Genomic DNA, 27683 nt, shown 5'->3' on the forward strand with positions numbered 1-27683 from the left:
GTAGCGCGGCGTAGCGCGGCGCGCCCCAGGAGCAGCAGGACTCGCCGCGGAGCGACGCGGAGTGGGGGAGGGACGCGGTGGACGCGGTGGGAGTGAGAGTGAGAGGGGGGCGCGGAGAGCGGGACGGACGAACACTCTGACTGCTGCTCTGCCCTTCTCCTCCGCTGTCTGCTCTCACCCGGCCGTCGCCCGCATCACGTAACGCTGTCACACGCCGTGCGCGCTGCGTGCTTATGGGCGCAATCCGTTCAGCGTCGGCTGTGGTGTCGGGTTCGGGTTTCAATCAATGGACGAAACGATTTCGCGTCAACAAATAAGTTATGTATTTCACTTCACAGCTGGGAGGCAAATTTGACAAAAGGAAAGTTAGTTTTTAAAAAGGAGAGACTTGAATAATATGTTTATCGAAAGCCGATTTTGATTTGTGACAGTACATCCACTTGTATCCAATCTCGTCCGGTATCCACGAGACCGGTTCAATCACTTTTAAAGCTACTTCACACAATAAATGCGAGTACAATTGATATCACCTAATAGAATTTGCTACTTCAATTAATTTAGAACAAGGTCTTTAAAATATGTCAATGGAAAACGAATGATAAAAGTTATCATTTAGAAACATGACAACAACAGTATGAACTACGATTATTGCTATGCGTACGCCTATTATCAGAAACCGTAGAAAGAAACAAATTAAATGACATTTCCAAAAATATCTGAAAATATCTTTATCCCAGTTTAATAAGTTCGATACTATTTTTCTAAAATTTCAGCGTAAATGGGTGTTCCTAAAGCGTCTGCGCAACAGGCAATACCGGATACACAACCATTGCCGGCGCCCTTTAGGAAACAGTATCGTGAATATTCAGACTCTAAATTTCCACCTGTATTCTCGACGAAAAATGAGGTTGGAATGGAAGATACGTCAGCAAACTCTGAGGACGAACATCTAAGTGCACTAGTGACACCCGCAAATGCGCGCGTTCATCCTTTGTTGGTGTCATGCCGTAAGACTGCGCCGACCAACATGTGGCTTAGTGTCATCATAACTGATATGTTTCTAGGTACTTTTTGTATTTTCGTTTTAAAAAAGAACAAAAAACGGAGTTTTAAAAATCCGAAACAACAGCTAATATATATGTATATAATTTTACAACTATGTGCATAATAAATATCGTTAACATACATTAGAAATTACTCGAAATTACTCATACTCGTACATGCCCTGAATTACAACTTAATAAGAACAACACACCTCCTGACTCTGATTTCCACCCACAATAACATGAAAATCAAGCATGACATAGCAAATTGACTCATTTACCCGTTTTCATATTCTTGGCAAGAACTACTTTTACCCAAGATGCCGGCGAAAATTCTACTACTTCAAGGATTTTTCCATGATAGATTGTTTTTAGAAGATTATTGTTTATTGCTATTGAGATCGCGTCTCGTATGCCAAACAGAGACACGACCGAAATACATTGCTTAATGCACGCGCCACACTAGGACGATCGAATTGAGAAATGAAACCCCGGCACGCCAAATCAAAACAATACTGCAAACCAAACTGAACACTGAAAAAATTCGAAGCCGCGTAAAGGGATTGAGTTAAAAACACGCACCGTACTTCAAAGTGACGATTACACTGCTAAAAACGTAAGTTCTAAGAATACTGCATCGGTATCATGCTTAAAAGCTTGCAGAGAGCATTATTTTAACAAATTTGTACGTGTGAGCTTTAATTTCTGAAATACTTAGCGTGCAAACTTTACCCGGGTGGAAAAAAAGCACTGCACGAGTGTCGAAAAGTTCGTTTTTTTCAGCCGTGGCATTTTGTTTATATTTGAAAATCGGCGGACATTGATAATTAAATCCTCGTCGTACTCTATATTATTACTTTTGAAATGATGAGTAAATGCACATCGCAGTTTGGAAAAAGCACCGGTACATTTCTGGTATTGATTGCTTATAAGTCTAAATTAGTTCGTCATTATGGTAAGTCGGCATTCTAAAGTAACTTTGAAAACGAACGAGCGTGACACGTTTCCATATCGTGAAGTCACATTCTTAAATGCGTAAATGAGAGGAAATGTCACGTTCAGTGTGCCTCATTCATGCAATCTTACACTATCTTCAGAATCATCATAAGAAATTCAGTAATATCACAATGGCGGATATGAGATATTTCTTTAATCCTCAGGGCACGAGGCACCGAGTCAATCACTCTCCGCTTTTGATTGCTTTGTTGGGACTGAGTGTCCAATTTTCTTAACCCAAAATCAAAAACAAAACAATGGTATATTGCTTAAACTATAATGCTCCTGGTGCAGTGCACTTTGAACTTCAATTGGCGAAGGGTTCAAATAAATTATAATAGTAGTTCGGCGGGTCCCACCATTCACAGAGCCCTGGCTTAGAATTTCTGTCATGTCCATACAAACCCACTAGGCCACTTTTCAAAAATACAACAAATCATCGAGATAACGTAGGCCTTTCAGTACTGAGAAAATTAAAGAGCGAGGTGAAGAGGCTGGGCTGTTTGCCCGTTTCAAACAAGAAGGCCACAGTTTGTCAATTTCAATAAGAATAACAATACAAGTAACATTGGGATCTCGATCACAAAAATTATTTTGACATACAGTCAGCTAAAATGTCATATTTTTTGTGGTTTTGTTTTCATTTTTTCGTATCTTGAGAACTGCAAGCGAAAGGCAATGAAAATCCGCAGTCATATCCGTATTGCTATAATGCCCTAAAGAATAAACATTTCAGCAGTTTTCACCTAATTAACTAATACAAAAATTGGAAACCTAATCAGGCGTCTGGATAGCACGCCTAGACGAATACACAAACCAGAAAGGTGCCTTGTACAGGGAAGAGTCTACAGAGGCCTATCTGATTTGGCGTATAGCCTGCCTACTTTTACATATTTTTTCCTAGAAGAACTACTCGAGATCTTTTCAACACTCGCTCCGACATCCATCACGAAGAAGACGAAAATGCGTACTCCAGTCCGATCCAGCAGGCGGGCCGGGGAGGCCCGCAGCAGCCGCGCCGCCCAGCTACGCGGCTACGCCCTGAAGTCCGGGCTGGCCGGGCTGGCGGGGCCGCCGGGGCTGCCCGGCGAGTAGGGCAGGCCGAACCGCCAGGTTGCGTCCAGGTCGCTGCCGGCCGGGCTGCACGGCGGTGACGACCAGCAGGAGGAGGCCGGCGACGACGGCAGAGAGGAAGGGGGTGGCGAGCACGGCCTCGGCGACGAGGACGACGACTCCGGCGACGACGGCGGCGACAGCACGCCCATGGAGCAGGCCGTCGGCCTCTTCTTGGCCAGCGCGGCGTAGGTCTCGGCCTGCAGGGCGGCCAGGCGCCGCTGCAGCTGCTGGTTGTTGCGCCACAGGGCCGCCGTTTGCTCCGTCAGCTGGCGGAGCGTCTGCGGCAGGACAAGAGCGGCGTCACCACGCTGGACGGTAAGGGGCTCGCATACGCCACCGAGTGGCGGCTGCAGACCGATTCCAAGTCGTTTACGTCGCTCTGTCTCTCTCGCAACGAGAATGCGAGAGAGGCAGAGCGATGACAACTGCCCTCAGTCCAGGGACTTACCGGTGACGAGTCCGTCTTGGGGGCCTCGTGGGGTGCGGGCACGCGCGCGTCTTCTCGGGGGATGCGCGACCACGGCCAGCGCTCCTGCAAAGGGACAAACCACCGTAAGTGAGACTCCCGCTGCGCTCGCGCAGACCCGGACTCGGGCTTTTGCCTTGTCTGGGACTCACCTTATGGAGCTGCAGTATCCGCCTCTGACGCTGCACCAGGGCCATGGACTCGGGGGGGTCGACTCCGTCCACTCTCCGCAGCACTGCAACGAGAACAACAGCGGATGTTAGCGTCGGCACCACCAGTCCGACCAGTCGGCACGGCACGCCAGCTTCGGCGTGCGGCCGCTAGATGGCGCCCCGCCGCCCTTCGCGTCGCACCCTGCGCGGCTTGCGCGGCCGGGGCGGCCGGGGCGGCCAGGGCGCTAGGCGCCGGGGGTGGGGGTGAAAGCGACGGCGCCACGTGGAGGCAGGCCGCCAGGCCGCCAGGCTGTAACTGCGGTCGCCTCATTCACTTAGCGCGTGGAGGGTGCGGAGGGTGGCGGCCGGGACGAGGCCGCGGGGCGCGTGCAGCGTGCAACGCAACAGTCCTCGGAGTCACGCGCGAGAGCGAGCTGCCGAGCTCGGCGTGGGCGAGGCGAGGGCGGGCTCGTAAAGCCAGTAGCCCAGCCGACGGCCGTCGCTAAGGGTAGCTTCAGCCCAGCACTCTCAACACCCCGACGGCCTGCTTGGCGTGGGCGAGCGGTGGTGACGTGTTCGCAAAACCTCCGTGCGGCCGGCGTGAAACTCCCTGCGGTACCCCCCCCCCCCCGGGCGGCGCCCTCGCCCACGCGATGCGACGTACCCTCCGCCCACGCCCCCGAGGCCCCACCCTCACCCCCACCCCCACCCCCGCCACGACACCGCAAAACAGCCGGCACGCTCGGCGCACTGCACTGCGTGTGCACTGCACAGCGCGGAGGCGCGCGCCCGGGAGGTAGGCCACCCTTCGGCCGGCCGCGCCGCCGCGGCTGCCCACGCGGCCGGCGACGGCCGGGGGATTGGCGATTCCGAAAAGTCGTTTCGCCGCTCTGCCCGAGTCGGCATCGTCCCCGCGGGACGGACGCCCTGCGAGTGCGAGAGAGACAGAATGCGTTTCGCGATGGTGTGCCGTCCCGAACGAGGTCCCGAAGCCGCGCATTATTTTTAGCGCCTCCGGCGGCACTCCGCACCATTCCGCGCACTCCAATCAGGCCGAGGAGAGTGCAGGTCGCCGATAACGGCGAAGCGCATCGCGGCGTCGTCCTGGCAACAGGTGCGGCGGACACGGGACATGCACCGCGACGTGGACGCGCACCGCCTGGGATGTATTCCCTCGCAGTGCCAACGCCGCGCCCCGCGCCCCCGCCAGTTCAAACACCGGTGGAGCCCGCGGCGCGGAGGACCCGGGACCGGCGGCTTCCAAGGGGAAGGGGACGAGGAGGGGGAGAAAGTCAACGAGCTAAAACGATGGCGCAAACACGGGTCAAACACATCGTCAATCTGGGGCTCGCGTAATCGTGCACACAGGCGCTCCTCGTGGGGCTTCCCCCCGCGCCCCCTGAGGGTCCCCCCTCCCCCTCGACACGCCACGCCGCTCGATGAGGGATGAGCCGCCACGTGCCTCCAGAGCGCGGCAGCACGGCGGTTCGAATCCCCGCGGGCGCACTGTGCGCGACTGTACAAGCCAAACGCTGCGTGTGTCGGGGTGCGCGCGTGGCGCCAGCAGCGCCGGCAGCGCCACACCATTTTCATGGCGAGGAACCGCGAGAGCTGCCCCGGGCGTATCGCCGTAGAATTGCTCTGGGTAAGCTGTATGTCGATTCCAGGCTTACAGTGGGGCCACCCATCTTCTTTGGCAGGCCGTTTCCGCCTCTCCGTGCAGAGCGTAAACTCAGGGCGTTCCACGTGTAGTCGTCGCGTGGCTGCGGAGGGGAAGGACACGCGTTGGCGCCCCTTAAACGGGCCCACATCGGCCCCGCCGCACCACCCCGCCGCACCCCGCACCTCACCACACCCCTCCGCCGCCCAAAAGCGCACTCCTCCTTCGTTTCGGCGTGGGTGGCGGCGGGGCGGGGCGCGGGGCGTCTGGGCGCCACGAGGCTGACCCACAATGCGCGTGGGGTGCTTCACCCTCCTCCTCCTCCTCCTCCTCCTCCCCGCGGTCCCTCTGGATCCGCCGTCCGGCCGCACGGCTTGCCACGGTCGCCGCAAGCCGCCGTCAGCGCCGTGAGGCGAGCTGGAGCGGCGGGTCGCACTGGAGTCCGTCTGGAAACCTCATCAGGAAGCTCTGTGGTGTCCCCCGCGGCACTGGGGCTGCATGGCCGAGGGCGCCGAGCGGCCGCGGCTCACTCACTCGCCAAAGGGGCGCGGAGCGGAGAGAGCAAACATTTCCGCGATTCCCGCGAGCGGCTCGGCCGAATCGGCACGCGCTCTTGGCTGTCACTCTGTTACTACATCGCGGATCTCGCCAAATAGACTGCCGTTCGCCTGCGTGCTTTCCCGCCCGCCTCTCTGAAGACGGGGCCCCGCGCAGCCCCCTGCCTCCTTTTGCACCCTGTACCGCCCCCGCGGCCCCCGCGGCCCCCGCGGCCGAGGCGGGGTGAGTGACCTGCCACGAGGAAAGCCCATCCCCCTCCCCCGACGCACTCCGCCCCCGCCCCGCCCCCACCACCGCCGCCGGATTTCACAACCTTGGAGCGGGGAAGGGCGCCGCTAGCGCTGCTGTGTCAGTGGGTCGCACGGGCAGGGCTGGCGGGCCGGGGTGGCGGGGCGGGGCGCGGCGGGGCAGGCTCGACACGTGGAGGCGCTGCGCTGCGCCCTCTTGGAGGTGTAGGATCCCCCACCCCCTGCCGCTCACCAACGACCAACACACACAATCGCCCGCACACGCGAGGCGCATGACTCGGCGCGCAGTTACTGCGCCGCTCGTGGGGCCAAGTACGAAGTACTACAACAACCATTCGCCCGGAAAACAGCGTCGATATACAGTAATGAGTTTACTGCACGTGGCTCGGTGACCAGCAACAACAACACGCACAAGCATAGCGGTACACGACTCCTGCAAGTCAGTCGCAGTGCGCGATGGCGAAGGGCCCTGCAGGTGCGTGGCTGCGTGCCCCAGCGGCCCTTTGGCCCTTTCCAGTGTGCGTGCTGCCGGCGCTGCCGGCGCTGCGGGCCCTTCTTCCGCTTCCGGGTCCTCGGCCCTTAGGGCTCTGGCCCGTCCGTCCGGGGCGGCCCGCTGCCCCACAGAGCCGGCCGCGAACCGTCTCTGCTGGCATTGTTCGTGCTAGCGGGCCTACCCCGCCCACACCCCGCCCCGCCCCGCCACCCCGCCCTCCGGTCCTGGGCGGCGAGGCGACACGTGGCCGGAGTAACCCTGCAGCCACCCCGCGCACCACCCAACGCCCTGCCGCGCCCCGCCGCCACCCCCCACGGCACTCTGTCAAGCGCACGCACACACACACTGGCGCTTACACACACCGACACGCGCGCATTCAAACCAATGAAAACCCCGGGGGCTTTCACGCACATAATTGCGGCACGTGCCGGATTTGCCTGCGAGAGAGACAGAGAAAGGGCCAGAGGAGAGAGGGGCTCTTCCACGGTGCGGCGATAAAGGGGAAAGAGCAAGAGCGCGCCAAAGTGGCCGTCGTCGCGATGGTGAACCGGAGCCCAATCGCTTCCGGTGCGCGTCCGGAAGGCCGGAAGGCCGGAAGGCGACCGACAGCAAAAGGAGGAGAGCGCCTCGCTGGCGGCGACGCGGCGACGCCGGCTCCGATTGCACACGCGCCCGAAAAAGACATTCCAGGACCGATTTTCCGCCGGGTGAAACGGCGACACCGGGCCTGGGGCCGCCTGGGGCCGCCTGGGGCTGGGCAGTGCTGCTTCCAGGAATCCAGGGCGCTGCTGGCTCTGGCGTGCGAAGCGTCCGAAGGGCGCAATCGCTAGGCATGGGCGTGACCGCCAGGCGCCCCGCCGCCCCGCGCCCCACCCCGCCAGGTGCCCCAGGTGGGGCCACGCAGCGCCACTGCCACGCGGCGCCGCGCCTAGACGTCCCGGCGAGGACAACGACCGCGGCGAACAGTGCCGAGTCCAGCCGGCCGGGGCCGCGCCGCGGGCTTGGCGGTGCTTCGCGGGGCTCGGCCGCGCTTCGCGCTTCGCGGTCGGCTTGGCGGCAAGGCGCGGCGGGCAGGCGGTAATGCCCGCGAGCCTTCGCCTTCCTTCTCCTCCTTCCGCGAGGTGGAGCATGCTGCAGTCAACGACCGGCCGCACAGCCTCGCGGGCCTCTCCGCCTCCTCCTGGAGTTCCTGGCGGCTTGGACCTGGGTCGGAAAGCGCTCGGCACGGCACGGCACGGCGCGGCGCGGCCAGCTGGCGGACACACAAAAGCAGCCGCGAAGCGGTGGCCGAGCTCGCCGTGTTCGTGAAAGGAACGTTCGGGGCGTGCAGCGGGCTGTTTCCGAACCAAACTCGTCTGCTCTGTCTCTCTCGCACCCCTCGGCACCCTATGAATGGTGGAAGAGGGACAGAGCGCTGAGCCGCTGTTCGGCGTCAGCCTGCAGCGGGGCTGATTGACGTCCACCCGAACTGAATGGCCTGTCCGCTTCAACGATGTGCCAACGCGTGAACGACGTTAGCCCCGCGCCGCCCCGCCCCGCCATGCACGTTTCTGGGTCACGTGTGCGGACCCCGATTAATCGCGGAGAGAGCCGCGCGCATTGTTTGAGGCGCGTCGCGGACAATGCAATGGGGCCTCGGCGCCCCCCGGCCCTCGGCCGCGGGGCACTGGCACTTCGGCCGGCCGGGCCTCGCACTGCAAGCAGGTAATGTAGGCAATGCAAGCGGTCGGCGCGTCGTCGGGGCACCCGCGGGTCGAGCCGCAGGTCAACTCGTAGACTTGGCGGTGCACAGTGGGCCAGAAGACCGGTGCAGGCGGCCGAAACTCTAGGCGCGTTTTGAGCTCCAGAGTCGCTAAACAGGACTCGAACCAAACGTGTGGCCCCACCAATGGATTCCTCTTTTGGAGAAATTCCTCTTTTTCCTCTGCAAAAGAGGAATCCATTGGTGGGGTCACACGTTCGGTTCGAGTCCTGTTTAGCGACTCTGGAGCTCAAAACGCGTCCGGGGTTTTGGCCGCCTCCACCTTTCTTCCGGCCCACTGTGCGGTGGCGATGGAGACCAGCCAGAGCCAGACCGCCAGCGCCGCCGCGTACCGCACCCTTTGGCGGGCCGGGAGGCGCGAGGCCGGCGGGCTGTCACACGCACGTGTCACACGAACATGTGACCCCACCAATGGATTGCTCTCCGAACGAGGAATCCATTGGTGGGGTCACACGTTCGGTTCGAGGCCTCTTTAGCGACTCTGGAGCTCAAAACGCGTCTAGAGTTTTGGCCGCCTCCACCGGTCTTCTGGCCCACTGTGACACGCCCGCGCCGCCGCGGCCGTGTTGGCCATACCAATAAGAACACGGAGCGAGGCGCGGAGCGGCGGCCGGTGTTTGTCAAAGAAGGCGTGCGGTGTCAGCGGATGGAGCGGAGGGAGGGGGCCGCAGTTCGCACGCCGCGGTTCGCGTCATCGCGGCCCTAGCTGAACTAGCGGCCGGGGCATTGACCGGGCGGTGGGTCGCGCCCCGTGGCGGGGCCGGGGTGGGGCGGGGCGGGGCGGGGCGGGGCGGGCTGTCCTAGAATCAGGACGCGAGAGGCGCCAGCCTGCCTGCGCCGTCCTGTGCCAGCACAGCCTCGGAGCCACTGCGCGGACGCGGCGTTTTTCCTGTGCGGGACCATGCACGTGGCGATGGTGGCCTCACGGGCACACCCACACACCCACACGTGCGCGCGGGCCCGGCCTGCCCGGCCCCATGACGAAAAGGAAAACGTCTCCGCCTCGCAAATGTACGTCGCTAGTGTGTGTGTTTGTTTGCGCGTGTGTGTATCCTCGCTCGTCGCATACGTGAGCTCGAAAGGCAGGCAGAGAGAAAAGTAGAGAGAAGAGGAGAAAGAAATGTATTGGTGGGGACGACGAAATTTGTCCCCCCGAGGCAGGCAGCAGGCAGGCTTGTTGCGAAACACGGCACGACTTTGTGTCGTGATCGTGTTCCCCGAGTCTGCCCTGCCTGGTCCTGCCCTCCGCCCCGCTCGCCGACAAGCCGACAAGGCGACGAGGCGGCAGGCGCAATGGGGGATGACACACGCCGGGGCGAGGCGGGAGGGCGAACAACGCTCTCGTCATCCACGCGGTCCGGGCATTCATGCAGCCACCGCCTCGCCGCGGGAAGCGGGCACCGCCACCGCGACACCTCCTCGGCGAGGCGGAAGAGTGCCTCAGCAGCCTGAGGTGTATCTTATGACCTACTCAGTTAGCCTGCCGACCTTTTTCGCGCACGCGCGTGTGTGTGTTAGTGTTGTGTGTGTGTGTGTGTGTGTGTGCGCGCGCGCGCGCGCGCCTGTCTATGTGAGCATTGGCGCGCCCACACCCGCGAGTCTGCGCGTGTGCCCGCGTCGCCAAAGCCGTAATACACGTGTAGGCGCGACTGACTGCGCGCCGCAGGTCACGCCAGGACGGCCAGGACACGCGCGGTACGGCGCACGGCGGACGCATGCCGCGCTGTGCCGCTGTGCGTGACGGCGGCCTGGAAGGGTTTGTACACTGCGACTCGGGGGGAGGGTGGAGGGGAGGGGATAAGAGTCGCGACGCGGGGAAGTCAAGTGTGGCAAAAGCGAGTCCACGCGTGGGGCCGCGGTGGCTGCCCCTGCTGCCCGTGGCTAGAGGCGCGCCGAGCTCCTCGAAATAAACCAGCGGCGCGGACCCGCGGCAACGACGCCGAAGCCGAAGCCACCGAACCGAACCGAGTCGAATAACCGCGGGCCGGCCCACTACACTGGCCGCGGCCCGCAGGGCCCGCACGCACACACAGGCAGCACGGGGCCCTCTAGGCCGCGCGGATGGGCCATGCGCCGAGGGTGACGTCACAAACACGTGTCGACCGCGAAGGAAGGGGGGGGGGAGGCGTTACACGAAAGCATCGCACGGTCTAGAAGGGGGCGGGGGGCGTCGGCGCGGGTCGGTGGTCGGCGTCCAGGCCACGTGGAGCGCTGGGCTCGCAGTGCTCGCAGCGCGGTCACTGCTCAGCTGGCGTAACCCCCCTCCTCCTCCCCCCTCCTCCTCCTCCCTCCTCCTCCCCCCTCCGCGGTCCCCCTTCCCCTCGCCACCTCTGCCTACTTTCCCCGCTGCACGCGTCGCGGGGCGCGGGGAGTGGCGGGGAACGCAGATAGCGCTACACTTCTATTTACCTCCCTAATCGAAGACGGGCTGCTCGCCGGCTGCACAAAGTGCGTGGACTCTTTATTTCGGGAGAAGTATCGCCGCGGTCTGGGCTGGGAAAGAGGCGCGACGCGACGCGCGGGGCTTTTATCAGTGTGTACCGAGAAATTGCGCCTCGGATGCCGCGAGTCCCTGCCGGCGGCGCGGTGGCGCGCTTCGCTCGGTCTGTCTCCCTCGCTCCCTTCTTCAGACGCCACATAAGTGCGAAAGAGAGAGAGAGATAGAGAGACTCTTGGTCGCTAGATGATGATCGTCATCGCTCACTTTCTGCAGGGAGTGCGGTGTGCATGTGAGGTACCAACTGGGTTTGGTAGAGTCGTTGAACAGTTCTGGTACTCTAGGCGCCCAATGGCCAGCAGCTCTCAGACACTGAAGTACGTGCTACTCGGCGTGCGTCTGCAGATGCATACTTGCAAGTACACTTACGGCAGAAGGAGTGCATCCACTTAAATGGCGGATGCATACGCCGGAGTGGTCATCGTTCAGCCAAGTAGCTGGTAGCTCTACAGCGGTCATACTCAGCTGGAGTACCCGTCCTCCAGCATGCCTCCCTCACTAGCTCAGCGGCTGCGACCCTGCATCTGCCACTTCCCTTCGAGGGCGAGGGAGGGGGTAGCCGCTCACTTCTTCCCCTATCGAGGGCTGTCCGCTGAATGCGTGATTGTACTAGCAAGTATGCATCTGTATGCGTGTACTTGCGAGTATGCATCTGTAGAGCCTTGTCCCTTAGTTTGTAGAGAATCTCGGATCGCAGTTCTCGGCTCTAGACAGTTCTCGCTCTGAACAGTTCCTCGCTCTAGAGCCATATCGAAAGACGAGAATTTGGACTAGAAAGTCTCGGACTCTAGAACAGTTCTCGGACTCTAGAACAGTTCTCGGACTCTAGAACAGTTCTCGGACTCTAGAACAGTTCTCGGACTCTAGAACAGTTCTCGGACTCTAGAACAGTTCTCGGACTCTAGAACAGTTCTCTGACTAGGCTGGGAGGCCCGGCCCCGCCCGTGCAGCGCTAACCTCCTGTCGGCCGCTCGGCGGGGCCGTCAGGCCGTCAGGCCGTTGGGCCGTTGGGCCTTTCGGTCGTAGACCCCTGCGATGCCCTGGACGGGGCCGGGCCGCAGCGAGCAGCCCAACGCAGCGCAGCGCCATGCGGTTTCCCAACGGCACCAATAGCACTTTCGCGGCGAGGGAAGGGGGCAAGGCACGGGCAGGGACCGCGGGGAGGCCCCCAACAACCTGCTGGTGTCGAAACGGGACGAGGAGCTGGGCGAAAAAACAACAATGGCGAAAGATTAACTTCTAGAGTGCTTCGCCACTTGCATTTCCAGGTGGGACGCGGTCCTGAAGTGCAGCGGACCTACCGCGCCGCTACGCCGCTAACGGTGCGCGTCTTTCTTGTTCCAGAGGTCCCCGACCCACCAAAGCGTTGTGCGCCCCCCCCCCCTTCCCCCTGACGCCGCGTTCCGCGTGCACGTGTGCATGGCTCGCCTTGCGCGGCCTGCCGCCCGGCAGGCGGGCCGCGCCGCCGAGCGCGGCTGTCCCCGTGCTGCCTACCTCGCAGGCGCTCGCCCGGGGCGCGTGGCGCCCAGCGTGGCTGCGTTGCGCGCCACAGTGGTGGAGGCGGCCAAAACTCTAGACGCGTTTTGAGCTGCAGGGTCGCTAAAGAGGCCTCGAACCGCACGTGTGACCCCACCAATGGATTCCTCGTTCGGAGAGCAATCCATTGGTGGGGTCACACGTTCGGTTCGAGTCCCATTTAGCGACTCTGGAGCTCAAAACGCGTCTAGAGTTTTGGCCGCCTCCACCGGTCTTCTGGCCCACCCGGGAGTGGGAATGGGGGCGCTTTTAGAGGCCATGCACCTGCTCGGTCACGCCATGGCGTCACCGCCTTCGTGACGTCGCGGAGGCTTGACGAGCGCACCAGCACCGTCACACGGTCGCCGTCACGTACGACGGCGAGGTCTCGGTTTCGGCCGACGGGGCGGTGCACGAGTCCCGCGAGAACGCCCCGCCCCGCGCCGGGCCGGGCCGGCCGACGGGCCGTCTCATGACTAGAGATGTCCGACGGCTACAAATAACCGGCACGTGTAGTCGGGCGGCGGAGCACGGCGCTGCGGGGCGGGGGGGGCGGGGCGGGGCGGGGCGGGGCGGGGCGGGGTGGGGCGCCTGCCGGGCGTGCCCTTTGCGTTCAGTCCAAATGTTTTTACATTCCGAATCGATTCTGCTACCGCGTCCCGGCCGGCCCGCTCGCCCCGCAGTCCATCCAGATCCCCGTCCTGCCGCCGAAAAGGCAGACGGACGAGACGGAGGCGGCGCGGCACGCGGCAGCATCGAAAACAAATAGAAGGTCGAGTCCGGCGGCGCGCGGTCAGGCGGCCCGCTCCGTTTACTTACCGACTGCGCGTGCCCCGCGAGCTGGGGCGCCGCCCCTCAGGGCGTGGCCGCGGACGACGTGTGGCGGCGCCAGGGCCTCGGCCGGGGCGGTCACCATCCCGACGACGGCGTCGTCCTCCTTCTCGGCCGACCGGACCAGGCGCGCCGTGGCTGCAGCAAAAGAAGACACTGTCGTTAGCCTGTGACATACTCGTGTGTGTTTGTGTGTGGTGTGTGTGTGTGTGTGTGTGTGTGTGTGCATTCACGATGCAGCAGACGGCGGCGCTCAGCGCCAGGCCGACGAGCGTCACAGCGTCACCGCGCAGACGGACTGGGACTTCCCCCGTGCTATCGGCCGTCCCGATCGAGTCGCCACTTCACTTTCCAGCCTATTTCCGGTAGTGCTCGCGGTGTGCTCGGCGTGCTCGAGGTGATGCAACGCGCCGCCCTGCTTTGCATGCACCCGGCAGACGACGCGTCGCCGCCCCAGTGTGCTTTCGTCTCTCTCGCGCACGCGGCGCCCCGTGGGCGAGCCTGTAGGGGTGCGAGAGAGACAGAGCGACGAAGCACTGTTGGGAACGAACCTGCTGGTGCCAGACCGCCAGACCGCACCCCACGCCGCGGCCACCTTCGCACGAGCACACGCGCGCTTGCCGCCACTGACAGACTGGCACACTGGCAGACGCACATGTCGCAGTCTGGCAATTTCACGACTTGTCAGGATTTTCCTGCACGGCGCAGAGCGCAGGCGGCTAGCGGCGGCTGGTCAGAGCTCCGCCCCGCTCCGCCCCGCGGCGATGACGTCAGTCTTGTTGTGGGCCGCCGTTCGCCGCACGGCGGAGCGCGGAGCAGCGCATTTTATTTCCCGCTAGCGGCCCCGGCCCGCCCGGCGCGGCGCGTTTTTGCCGACGGCGCTCCCCGGCCGGAAAAAAACAAACGAGTCGCATTTCGCGCCGGTCATCACCATGCGTCGCGGCGTCGCGGGACGACCGAGGACCGCGTCGTCGCGGCACGTGCAGCACACCCATTCCCAAGAGTCGGTTCGTCTCTCTGTCTCTGTCGCACTCGTGGGGCCGCCCTAGCAGTGCGAGACAGACGCAAGAGAACCGCTCGTCGGCCTCGCCCTGGCGGGCCAGCGTCACGCCCTACTCATCCGACAAGCCGCGAGCAATCCCTCAGCGGCGAGCAGACGACGGCCGCGGCGACGACCGCCTGACGGGGAGGGACGCGGAGGTCCATCGCTGTCGCGCGGATGTCTCCCGAATTATTAATAGGCCTCCGCTGCTCCGCGCGTCGCTGTGCGCGTCGCTGCGCGTGGACGGGACGGGCCGGGACGAGCACCAGTTGAATGGACTAAATAAAACAGTGCAGTGCCGTCCCGCCGCGTCCCACCGTCCTGCCCGGCGGCCCCTGCGGCCCTTGCCCTCGGCACCTGCAGCACACCAAGGCCAGCACACTGGCCGCACAGGCACACGTGCACCAGTGGTGCCGTGGCCGTGCCGTGGCCCAGATTGCCGCAACGCTCGCAAAGCCGAGGCTCGCCCCGTCGAATTGAATTTACCGTCACGCTGGTTCCGCCTCTAAAAAGGGGGTGGGGGCCGGCCTGGCCTGGCCCGGCCGCGTTCCGACGCAGAGCCGTAGAGCCGCGGGCTTTGCAGCAGCGGCCTCGGACACGCCAGCCAGCCCGCCGCAAACGACGACACACGGCCTCGGCCGCCACGCCGCGCCCACAACGGGCTCGGTCACCAGGCACTACTCGCTGTAGCCACGTACAGGTCGGCACGTCGGCCTCGGCGGACTCATCAAGGCCGTCGCGGTGCCCGGTGCCCTCGCGTGGGGCCTAGCGCGGGGCGTGGCGGGGCTCGGCGGGGCGGGGCGGGGCGGGGCCTAGAGGGGCCCTGCTGGGAGCCCCCGCACGCCGGGCGAGGCGGGGCGAGGCCCGCGTTTTCGGGCCTCGCCACGTGCACTCGTACCTCGTCGTCGTCCTCGTCGTCGTCTTCGGCCTGCCGCGCCTCCTCGAGTTTCTCGAGCGATTGACGTCTCGTCCAGATGGCTTTCGGAGGTGTGAGAGTCCGCTAGGTAATGGTAGCGCTGCCGGTGCTGCCGTCACACAGTGGGGCCGTCACGCGGACGCAAATGCAGTGGTGGTCATCTATTATGCATGGAGGCCGGGTGTACAGCAGCCACCCCCGAGGCGGGCCAACGCGCTGCTGGCGACGTCACGGCGCCGTGGACCGAGGACGATGACGGCGTCGACGACGGCCCCTGAGTCATGCGCCAAGGGCTCGGGAAGCCAGGCACGTGGCGTTCACAGTGCCGGGTCTGTGCCTGGCTGTGCCGCACAATTAGTCGCCAGGGCCCTTCGTCTCCGTCGCACACCGCCCCGCTATCCGCCCTTTGAGCGGCCACCTTTCTCTTGCTTCCGCGAGGATTGGCGACAATAGGCACGCCGCCGCCGCGTCGCCGAGCCGAGGCGACAAGGGCCTCAGTGCCGGAGGCGACGGAGGCGGCGGGGATGAGAAATCGCGCGGCGCGCCGAGAGGCACGGCGGCCAATTCCTCACTCCTCGCGGCGGCGGGGGATCATCTCGAGCGATATTGTTCTGGGCGCCATTGTGCCGCCAATCCGGAGATGGGCGGCGGCGCGTTGGCGCGTTGGCGGACAAGGGGATGGCCGTGGGCGGCGCGCGGAGAGGGCACACTGGGAACACGGGACAACACCACACCGAGAGCAAATACGGCGTCTGCAGTCCCCAGTCCCCGGTCCCCGGCCGCACTCGAACCCGGGTCAAGTCAACACGGTCCGTAAACAGCCGCCAAAAGTTGCGAAATAAAGTCCTCCGGGAGCCTCCGGCTTGCCCGGCTCGCCGCTGGCTGGCCCTGACGTCGGCGACGGGGCCGACTGGATTACATCAGGGGTAGCTCCAGGGGTAGCACGAGGGTAGCCCGGCGGCGTGCGTGCGGGGCGCGGGGTGCGCGTCGAACCTTGGCCCCGGTTACGCCCCCTACCACTTGGCCAACATTTATGAGGCAGTCGGGGGTGGGAGAAAGACGCCCACGTGGCAGCCTCACACCACCGGGGGGTGCCTCCCGAAAGGGGGAGGGCCGGGGAGGGCCGCCACGCCGCCACGCCGCTACGCGCGGAGGACCCCCACCCCCACCCCCATTCGCGCGCTTGCAGTCCACAAACCGTAATCGAGGGAAGGACACACGCGGACGGGAAGCAGGGTTCGGCCGGCCGGGCCGCGTTGGTCGCAGACGGCTTGCTCTACAGTGGCGCGGACCAGATGCCGGGCCCAACCTGCGAGACGGGGTGGTGCTGGCGGCCGTCACCCCGTTCACGTTCGCCGCCAATAAGCCAAAAAGTATGATCCATTTTTCATGAGGTCCAGGAGGAAAAGTAGCGCCACCAATCGACACGCGAGTGAAATTCCGCCGCCCAAGAGTACGGTTCAGAAGCCATGACGGAAGATCAGATGGGGGCGGCAGGGGAGGGGGCTGTGACCTTGGCGATCCCATCCCCCTCCCCCTCCCCCGCCGTCCGGGCACTTTCACTTCCGCGTCCCGTCGGGGCGGGGAGCGGCGGGCCCGCTAGGCCCTACGCGGATTCGACCCAACACCCTTCTCATCCCCCTGCCTGCCCCTGAGCGCCCCTGCCACCGAGGGCCCTGTAGGGGCGCGGCGAGGGCGCGGCGAGGGGAGGACAGGCCCCCAGCAGCACGCGCGGTGGGGGTGGGGGAGGGAGGGCGGGGGCGAGTGACGCAAAGGCCGGTAGGAAGTCTCGGGACAATTAAACTGTAGGGTGGCTGCCCCCTCCCACTCCAAATCTCCTTTTCTATTTCCCTCCCTCTCTCTCCACCACACCGCGTACACAACGGAAGGCCTGAGAAACAACCCCCGCCAGCTTCCGCGGTCCGCGGCCAGGCCACCTGGCTCGACCTGTGGACTAGTTCCGAGAGTCGTTTCCGTCGCTCTGTCACTCTCACACTCATGGCGCGTCCGGTAAAGGAGCGAGAGAGACAGAGCGACGAGAACGCCTCTCGGAGTCGGTCTGCTGACCGACAATCCTTTGCGGTTTCGCTTGGCGCTTGGCGCTCCGCCTTGGAGCCTTCCGCCCCGACGGGGCGCCACGTGTCTGTCTTTGAGGCGCCGCCACGCCGCCACGCGCTGCCCCAGCCAAGGTCCGCAGGACGCAGGACACAGGACGCTGAGAGGCGAGCGGCGCCTTTGTGCGCGCTGCGGACAAATTCCAGCAGCTCGTCAACCCCTGTTAGTCCTTGTCGCCGACAGCCCCGTCTGGGTGCCACGCTGACCGCCAGCACGGCTGGCTGTGGCTGCGCGCAAACTTTGAAACCGCCGTTGCGGCCGGCCGTGGCCGAGGCCGTGGCAGTGGCACACAGTGGGCCAGAAGACCGGTGGAGGCGGTCAAAACTCTAGACGCGTTTTGATCTCCAGAGTCGCTAAATGGCACCCGAACCGAATGTGTGACACCACCAATGGATTGCTCTCCGAACGGGGAATCCATTGGTGGGGTCACACGTTCGATTCGAGTCCCATTTCTAGAGTTTTGGCGTCTAGAGTTTTGGCCGCCTCCGCCGGTCTTCTGGCCCACTGTGTGGCAGAGCCATGGGAATGCGGCCAGCCAGGCCACCTAGGCCACCGCACCGTGAAGGCGTGGCCGCTGCGCTGCATCCAGCGAATCCGGCGCGGCCGGTTGGAACAGGATTCCGCCGGCCGCGCCGACACGGGGAAGGCGTGCCGCGGGGCGGGCGTCTTCCAAACGCATGCGGGTCATTGTCGCGTGCAGGTGCAGGAGCGTGGCGTGGCCAGGCGGTGGCGGGGCGCGGCGCGCAGGCTGCCTTTCTCCGGCACGTGCACGCTCACGCACTGTCCTTGGCCGACCGCGAGCGGGCCCGGCGCTGCGGCGCGGGGCGGGGCGGGGTGGGCCAGGCCGCTGTGGCGGGGTGCGACGGCGCGTGGAATTGAACCGATGGTACAGTGGGTGCACCGCAAAGAAGCCACCCAAAAGCCCCAAAAGGCGGCGGGTGGCGGCGACTGCGACGATTGACGATTCCGCGAAGCCCACCGCACAGAAGCCTCACGAAAGAGCCGCGCGGTGTGTGTCCGCGCCCCGCCAGAGACCTTTCTGTGTCACTGCACTGCCGAGAGCCATTCTGCCAAAGGGCAGCGCGGGGAATGCGGGGGAAACGTCATGGAGAACCCATTTGCGTGTCGCTGTTCCCTGTTCGTCGTTTTTACGACTCGTCCCCCGTAAAACGACTAGCCCGCCTGTGTGCTTCCGAGTCCGGAAGCGAGGCGAATGCGGCGCGGCAGTCAAGTCTGCCGTCCTGCCGTCGGCATGGCGCATGGCATGGCCGTGGCGTGGCAGTGTGGGGGCGTTGGCGGCAACAGTTGCGTCACTCGCTGGCCTGGCCCGGCCTGCTGGCCCTGCTGGCCTGCATTCGAACCCAGCTCTATTTCGTGCGGGAAGCGTTATTCCGAGAAAGCGCGCGAATTGTTCCCGCCAACCTGTCCGACGATAAGGCGACGCGGCGGTGTGGCGTTGGTGGCGTTCGCCAGAGATCTTATCGTCGGCCACCTCGACACCCGTTCGTTTCGTCTAGTGTCGGCAGCAGACTCACTTCAAGAGTCGTTTTCGTCGCTCTGTCTCACTCGCACACGTGGGGCGTCCCCTAGGTATAGATGCGAGAGAGACAGAGCGACCAAAACGTCTCTCTCGGAATCAGTCTCCGGAGGTGCTCCAGGATCTCGGGCAGAGCGACGTCGTTTCGCTGCGTCTGCTCGTCTGGCCGGGGCTCCGGGGCTCCGGGGCCGGGGGCTCAGAGAGGGCTGCCAAAGCGCCCCGCTTGCCCCACGCCGAGTAAAGCGGATTACGGATGTTGCTTGCCAATTTTCCACGCCCGCGGGGTCGGAGAGCACTAACTGACTACTGCACTATAGCGCACGCGCGGCCTTTAGCAGTGCACCTTCGGCGGCCGCGCGGGGTCCGGGGGGAGAGACGTCGTCTAGGGCAGTGCGGCGTCGCGGCGTCGCGGCGACGAGTATCGCGGAAAGGGGAGGGGGGAGGGGGAGCGCCCAACCCGCGCCACGTGCTGCCCGTAGGCCTTGAGCGGCCTTGTGGCTTGGGGGAGGAGTGGAGGGAGGGGGCGGGGAGTCGGGGAGTAGGGATCTGGGCGAAGGGACCCTGCTGCTGCCCTTCCCAAAAGTAATACGATGCTCATCCCGCGCTATCTCCATCCGCACAGCGCGCAGCCGGCACGGCACTGCTAATCCCGCTGCCCGTCAGCGCGTCGTGTCGCCCTTCCGGTCTTCCAGTGGACCGTCGCCGTCCGCCGTTTTGGCCGCGGTTTTCGCGCCCCTCGGCGGCCGCGACGCGGCTGGTACGGCGCACGGCAGTTTCCGGGACCCCCGCCCCCTCCCCGACACTGTCCGACACCGAGGGCCACGGCCACGGGAGCCACGGGGTGCAATTAAGTGATTAGAGCCGATTGGCAAGCCGTTCGCGGCGTTCGCGGCGTCCTGGCCGCAAGCGCGAGGCCAGCCCGTCCGCGCGGCCGCGCGGCCCACGCCCGCCCCGCCCGGCGCCTCGTGTCCAGACCATTGTATCGAGAAAGTGCCCCCTCCTACTTCAACTCCTCCACGTCCTCGCGCCCGCCGCTTCGGAGTTACGAAACTTCCGGGCGAACAAACAGCTTCATTGAGCCAGTGACGCTGCCGCCGCCGGCTCGGCTGGGCTCGGCGGCTTGGCAGAGCGAGGCAGCGCCGCGCGTGGCGGGCCTAGCCGCTAGCCGCGCGGCCTTAGGCCCGGCCCGGCCCGGCCAGGCCCCCCAGGACGACCGCCAGTTGGACTCGCTTTTAACGGCCTTTCAAAATCGGGGCTGGTTAATGCTGGTTCAACAGAGCCAGCCGTCGTGCTGTTTATTCGAAGCTCGGCGGAACGACCGCCCTTTCGCTTTCGGTGGTTTTGGCGGACGCGTCGCCACGCCACGTTCCGCGAAGCAGCCGTCGCGGCTCGGCGCGGTGCAGGCCCCAGCAGGCACTTCGCGGAACCGGCCCGAGTGCCGCGCTGCCATGGCTGCCATGGCTGCCATGTGCAGTGCATGCAGTCAGCGCTCGGCGGGCCATCCGGGCCGCGGGGCGGCGGGGCCGAGCCGAGTCGGCGAGGCCGGCGACGAGCAACGCCTACCTCGGCGCGTGCGGCCGTGCGGCGCACCCTCACCTCGCCTTGCCCACCCCCGCCCCCCGCCCCCGCGGCCCGCCCGGCTGGACTTCGCGCGGTCTTTTCGCCTGGTTAGCGACAGTCGGCAAAAAACAAAAACAATAAAAACTTGTAGGCGGAACTGCTACACCGTGCACAGAGGCGCTGCTGTGATTGGCGGACGTGCACTGGCACTGGCCGGGCCCGGCTCTCTAGAACGTACTAGATTGCGACGCGGACGGACAGACGCCTTTGTCCCGCCTTGTCACCGATTGGGCAGCGAAGCGTGTCGCACTAGACGCTTGGAAGTACGTTCCACCCGCCCCCCCGCCCCGCCCCGCACAGCAATTGAAAACAAGTTCGACACGTGCAGGCCCGGGCCCGGCCGGGCCGCGAGTGTACGACGAGGCGGCGAGCCACCGCGACGTCGATGGCACCGAGATGCAGGCGGCGGAAACGCGTCATCGCGCTGCATATCGCGCACGAGCCGCGCGGCGGCCGACGGCGCGGTCCTGGTGGCGGACTGCACGGGCCGCACGGGCGACGGCCGCGAGGACACGCGCCGATACCAGCAGGAGCAGGCGAATCTGATCCCACTCATCCGCCTTGGCCGCGACCGCGGCCGGGTGATGTTTCGTGCGCATGGCCAGGCCTGGGCAAGCCTGACGTGCCGACACCAATCTAATCGACTCGAAACTGCTCGAAACAAAGCGAAAGCGCGGCAAAAATAACGTGAAACAACAAAAATGCGCCAGATGGTAAAGTTTGTTGTGGATGAGCAGTCGGTGTTCAGCACGGCGAGACGGTGTGTCCGTGTGACCGGGTGGTAAACGACGACGCAGACACCTCGCGCCCCACCCCTACCCCCTCCCCCACCGGACAGCCAACCCCCACTCCACCGCACCCCGCCGCAACCCGCCGCCCGCTGCGTCTGACCCATTTCCTCCGTGTCCACAACTCCACGTGCCCGGGCGCAGTTAGGCCCTGCAGGCTGATTCCGAGCAGCGGTCATTTTGGCGCGCTCTGTCTCTGTCGCACTCATGGAGCGTCCTTGATCAGAGTGAGAGGGACAGCGACAAAACGCTGTTTCGGAATCAGTCTGCGGTGCCGAGCGGGGAAATAGATGCCGGGGCCGGCGATGGGTGGGCTGCTGTCTGAGCCTCTCCCCGCCGCCAGGGCGCCAGACGCCACCAGCAGACGGAGACGCGCGTGGGGCTGCAACGCCCGCCGCGGCCTTATGGCCGTCTGACCTTTCGGCGGCAGCGGAGCGGCGCAGCGGCGCAGCGGTACCTCGCGCAAACAGGGAGCACGGGTAGGGTACCTCACACCCGCCCCGCCCCGCCCCGACACCAGCTGCTGCTTTTCCCCCGGACTGCCCTGGCACTAGCGCTGGACTACGCTGGACAGCCCGGGCTAGCCCCGACGCGCACCCCGCAGTCCGCGCACGTGCCGCTGCCCGGGGCGGCTGACGCCGCTGACGACGCTGACGACGCAAGGCCAGCGCTCTGGTGGAAGAAAGGGAATTCCACCGACGGGCGGGTATTATGACGGGCGAGGCGCCGAAGCACCGCACTGTACAGTGGCCCGGCTACCCACCCGGCCTGCCTAGTGGCCTGCCCGTGGCCTGCCAGCCTCAGCAACATCAGTCAGTGGCGGTGTACAGTGTACAGTGTACCCGTGTGTGGCGGCGCGTGGCGCGTGGCACGTGCGGATGGCGCCAGCAGCGCTAGCCTAACCGTCAGCGCCAGAAAGCGCGCCCGAGATGGACGCCCGGCAGGTAGGCAGGCCTGCGCACGCGCGCGCTCGACGGCACCGCTCCGCGCGTGCTCGTGCACTGGGCGGCGGCGGCGGGTTCTTCTGCAGACTGATTCCGAGAGTCGTTTTCGTCGCTCTGTCTCTCTCGCACTCATGGGACACCCTGGAGGAGCGAGAGAGATAGGGCGACGATAGCGAGTCTCGGAATCAGTCTGCTGGTTGGCATGCCTTTCTGCGCCGAAACTTGGTACCGGCGGCGCCGTGACGTCGCCGGCCGACTAGACGGCGACGCCGTGGCGCGGCGCGCGGCGGCAATGACTCATCAGCGCTTCGACACACGATGACGAGGCGCGCGATGCCCCACTGATCCAACGAGGCCGACAGGGCCGACAGTGGAGGCACGGGGCGGCTATTTCGGGGCGGCCAACTTGATGCACTGCACGACCTGCATCGCGTAGCATCGTGATGGCGGGATGCGGCGCGGGCAGCCCGATAAGCCGCGGGGCAGCAACAAGGTGCACGTGAGCAACCAAGCCATGCAGGCCGATTTCGTCGCTCTGCCTCTCTCGCACCTACACGGGCCGACCCATGAGTGCGAGAGAGACCACCAGTGTGCGGGCCGTGCAGGGCCAGGGCGAGCAATGGGGGCAGTTGGGCGCACACAGATAAAGCGACCCGGACAACGCCGAGCCAGCCAAACCGAGTCGCCCGGAGATACACAAAGGTGCGCGGACACCAATTTGCTTTCTTACCCGCCCAGAACAACAAGGTATATTTTTTTCCGCGCCGCGTCGACGTTTCATCAGCTCCCTCTTCCTCACGGACACATCCTGCCCGCGGGCAAGGAGGAAACGGACCACACCGTGTCAGCTGCACGCCAGAGACACGCCCCGACACGCAGGCCACGCTCACACGCGCGTGGGCGCGCAAGGTCTGCGCGCCGAACGATCGCTCCAGCCAACAATTAAATTCAGGAGGCGATCGGCATCGCACGGCGCGGCGGGGCGGACCAGGCGGGGCCAGGCGGGGCCAGCTGGGCCTCCACTCCACAACGCCCCCGGCAGGCAGGCACGGCGCACCGCGGCGCCGCGGCCATGGACTTGTCGAGGCGGCGCGTCGCTGCACGTGGACGCCGGCCAAGTTATGTCATGCCTGGGCCCCGCGGCCGCGCCGTGCAGCGGCAGATGCAGGGCCGGGCCATTACCCCTCCCCTCCCACCTGGCCCCGCGGCCCCGCACTCCTGTATGCAAGGAGAGGAGGGGCAGGACGAGGAATGCGTCGCTACTCGGCGTGATGCAACACGCACCACGCGCGTAGAGGCGATGAACTTTCGGACGCGTGAATGCCCTCACAAAAAAATATGAGGCCCTGCTATAGTGGCGCCGCGTGGTCGCGTAGCCGTAACACAACGCGCACACGTGTGTGTGCACTGGGCCGCCACCAGCCCCCCCCCCCCCCCCGCCAAAGCCCCGCGGCCCCGCGCACGGCCTTGACCTCGAAAAGAGCTGGGCGGAGGTCCAGTGCAGTGGAGCCGAAAAGACACGTGCATCCTGGAGGGGGAGGGGGCACTCTCACTTTCCGGCTGCTGCTGCAGCATGCTGCGGAGGCCGCCCCGTGTTGTTGTGTCCCTCGCGGCTCTTCTGGAGGGCGGGGCGGGGCGGGGCGGGGTGGGCTGGGAGTTCTCATTAATCAACAGACCGATACACTGCAGCGCACCACTGAAATCCAGAATCAACGCGGCTACCCGCCCACTGCCATGAACGCATGCGCGGCAGGACGCCGTCGAGTGCATCCCCGACGCCCCCCTCTCCCCGGCGAGTACAAGGGGGTACCGGGGAGGTGGTCATTAGGGTCCTGGGGGGCTATCGAGTGGCTCGAGCGGCCCCGTCTCGTGTTATCAAGGGCCCGGCCGGGGGAACCCGAGGGAGCGCAGAGGAGGGGCGCTAACACACCCCCCGTCAGTGCAGTGACGCCCCGCAGGAACACTGCTGCGAAGGCCAGGCTAGAATAATGATGCGCACTTCCAGGTAGTACTGTGCAGTGTGCGTTGTTTGGGGATGTCTGGCGCGCCGTGCCGTGCCACGCCACGCCATCGATCAAAGTCGCGTGCTTCGATTCGCCCGGCAGGGCACGGCACGGCACGGCACGGCAAGGGACGTCGCGCTCTGTATCCCAGGGAAATCTCGGGGAGAAGCAGCGGCGATCGCTGTCTGTCATCAATCTACTCGAAAAACGAAGCGCGTTCCTTCCGCGGCGCTGCCTTGTGGCAGACCGATTCCGAGAGTCGTTTCCGTCACTCTGCCTCTCTCGCACCTCTACGGGACGCCGCACGAGTGCGAAAGAGACAGTGCGACGAAAGCGACTCGTACCCAGTCTACTGGGCAAAACGAGCGGCCGGCCGACGTGATCGAAAGCGGACACGTGGGTCCGGGCTGGCACACGTGTCAAATCCTCACACGCCGCGCAGGCGCGGTGGGGCCTTTTCCTGTTTTTTGTTGCTGTTGTTTACCGAAGTGCCGCCGACTCACGCCCGCCCCGCATCGTCCGCATCGGCACAGTGCCTCAATGAGATAGAGATAAGGACGCCGCACGTGGGACCACTAGCCGCGCTGCACAAAAATTCTGGTGTCGAAAAGCGCTGTTCGGCAACACATTAACGCCGCTGACGCCATTCTAGGGGTTCGGAAATGCGCGCCCCCCCTTTTCCCGAACGGTTTCGGTTTGTTCGAGGCTCGTTTCGGGTTCGGTTTGCGAAGTCCATGGAGTCCATCGGCCCAGCAGGCTGATTTCGGAGGGTCGTTTCGTCACTGTCTCATCAGTCGCGGGGCGTCGCACAGTGGACCAGAAGACCGGTGGAGCGGCCAAAATTCTAGACGCGTTTTGAGCTCCAGAGTCGCTAAATGGGACTCGAACCGAACGTGTGACCCCACCAATGGATTGCTCCCCGAACGAGGAGTCCATTGGTGGGGTCACACGTTCGGTTGGTGTCCCATTTAGCGACTCTGGAGCTCAAAACGCGTCTAGAATTTTGGCCACCTCCACCGTTCTTCTGGCCCACTGTGCGTCGTCGGCGTCCCTTGAAATTGGTGCGGCGATCACTCCCGGACGTCTAAGCCTAACACGTTCGAGAGAGCGGCGGTGCGCGGAGCGTCGAATCGGCTTTGGGATTGACTCAGTAGGTGTGGTGGGTGCAGCGGGTGCACGCGCTGCGCTGTCGCTTGGCTGCACGTGCCGCCGCGCCGCGCGCCGCCCCGTCTCTATCTGCACGCCACTGCCGCGCCGCGCAGCGCCGCCGCGAGGGCGAGATCCTCGCGCACGGCATCAGATAGGGAAAGCGAAAACTAAGCGACACGCGAGGGTGGCGCCGCGCCGCCGACGCCGTCTCGCTGTGTAGTGTCCTCACAGTGTCCTCACGGCGATGACGGAGGAACACGTCGGCCATCAGGTGCGGCGTCTGACTGACTGACGAGTCGCTCTGTCTCTGTCGCACTCACGGGGCTCTCCGTAAGGGTGCGAGAGAGACAGAGCAACGGACCGATCTTCTGACGGCCCCATCTGGCCGTCTGGCCGCGGGCCAACATCAGCTGTTGCCGCGACCCCGCACGGCCGCACGCGTGCGCTAGCGTGCGCGGGTGCAGCGGTGACGCGTGCAGCGCGGAGACAACCATCTGCAGACGTGCAAAGATTGGCCGTGGATGACGTCACCTGGTCCTCTATGCAGCGCGGCCGTCACGCCGACATCGGCGGGCACTCTTATCGCACGTCCACTAATTTCGGACAGCCAGTGTCAGGCGGTCAGTCTGTCAGAGCAGCAGTTTAGTACAAGGGTCGCCGAATACGCGTGGCGCAGACGGTGGCACCGCTCATCCGACCGGCCGTGAGCAGCGCAAGCCAGATTCCGCCGCTCTGCCTCTCTCGCGCCTCCACGGGCCGCCCCTCGAGTGCGTCATAGAGACACAGCGACAAAACGATCCTTCGGGCCTGCGGCCTGCGGGATCGGCCGGGGCAGGAGGGCAGGCGTGGGCGGAGAAGAATTTCTCGCGGACACGGCCCGGCCGGCGCTTCGCGGCTCCGCGGCCAGAGTCCGCTCCGTGGCGCCTCCCCGACTTCCCCTTCCCCAGCTTGATGTAAATCTGCGCGTGGCTCGGCGTGGCTCGGCGTGGCTCGGCGTGGCTTGGCCATCTCGACCGTGGCGTCGCAGCCGCGAGGCGAGCGCGGCTTGCGCGGCGCGAAGTGGCGGGGCGGGTCATCAAACCCGAACGCACACGTGGGGCTGCCGGTCCCCGCGCCGCCCCGCCGCCACGCCCCCTCTCCGCCCCGCCCCGCGCCGCGCCCCGCGGGCGTCATCGGCCACGTGCCGTGCCGGCGCCGTCCTCCGTATCGCCAGGACCACGGCACCACCATGGCGTCAGATCCGGGCCGCCACCGCCAACCGCGAAGCGCGCGAAGCCAGGTCGCTATTTCTGCGAAACGACCGCGGCGCCATGCCTCCGCAAGTTGAATGAACCCGCTAGACGGCGCCGTCTTTTGATTCGGTTCTCGCCGAACGCAGGTGCGAAACCGGGGCGAGAATGTGGCGAGCACTTCTGGCGGGGAAGAGAGGCGGCGACACGTCGCCGCACGCGGCCGCCGCCTTCGCCCTCCACGCGCGGATCCGCAATGACAGATAGGCATGCAAGCCGCGGCCACCCCGGCAGGCAGGCAGCCAGCCACGCCACCAGCACGCCACGAAGAGTCCGTGTCGGTGTCCACGGCATGCAACACCTCCAGCACGATACCCGCCCCGCCCGCACGCCGAGCACTGGGGTCGGGACTTCCCTCCGGGAAGCGCAAGGACACTCACCTGGCCGGGTGCACGGGGCGCACGGGGTCGGGCGACGAACGCGGGAAGCTGGCGTGGCGCAGCCCTCGCGCTGGGCGAGCCTGAGGGCGAGCCAGTCGGTGGCAGGCAGCTTTGACAGCCGGCTTGACGCCCACTTGACAGCCGGCTTGGCGGCGACGGCGACACTTCCCGGACACTGACACTGGCCACTGGTGGAAGTGCACTTGCAGCAGGCGCCAGCACGCACTGCAGCTGACGGTCCTGACGGTCGACACCAGCCCGCCGGTTCGACCTGTCAGACGCCGCGGACTCGCGGACTCGCGGAACCAAGCACGGCGTTGTGCTGCACGGCACGGCCAGGCCAGCGGGCTGCTCTGCGCGACACCGTCCGCCACGTGCGCCTCTAGCGAACTGAACTGACACTCAGCGACACGGCGCTGCACGGCGAGGCGCGAGGCGCGAGGCACGGCGGGACGCGCGGCGAAAGCCAGAGGGACGGACGCACAGGCCCACCGGCCAGGCGGGCACCGGCCAGGATGGGAGGGGGAAGGACCAACGGGAGGGACGGCGACGGCGCGAGTCCG

At 64.7% G+C, this 27683-nt stretch overlaps 1 protein-coding gene across 1 annotated transcript; it reads right to left on the bottom strand.

The window, feature by feature from the left end:
• Positions 1 to 299: 299 nt before the first annotated feature.
• On the bottom strand, positions 300 to 27514 carry LOC117649540 (protein diaphanous homolog 1-like). Its single transcript, XM_034392418.1, has 5 exons — positions 27121 to 27514; positions 13326 to 13475; positions 3774 to 3856; positions 3604 to 3687; positions 300 to 3433 (listed from the first exon to the last, which is right to left on the bottom strand). The coding sequence occupies exons 2-5, from the start codon at positions 13420 to 13422 to the stop codon at positions 3074 to 3076; spliced, it is 624 nt and encodes a 207-aa protein (XP_034248309.1). The 5' UTR covers positions 13423 to 13475; positions 27121 to 27514; the 3' UTR covers positions 300 to 3073.
• Between the last annotated feature and the right edge of the window lie 169 nt (positions 27515 to 27683).

This window comes from Thrips palmi, unplaced genomic scaffold (assembly GCF_012932325.1).
Source record: "Thrips palmi isolate BJ-2018 unplaced genomic scaffold, TpBJ-2018v1 HiC_scaffold_4, whole genome shotgun sequence".
In the NCBI taxonomy this organism is placed as follows: Eukaryota; Metazoa; Arthropoda; class Insecta; order Thysanoptera; family Thripidae; genus Thrips; species Thrips palmi.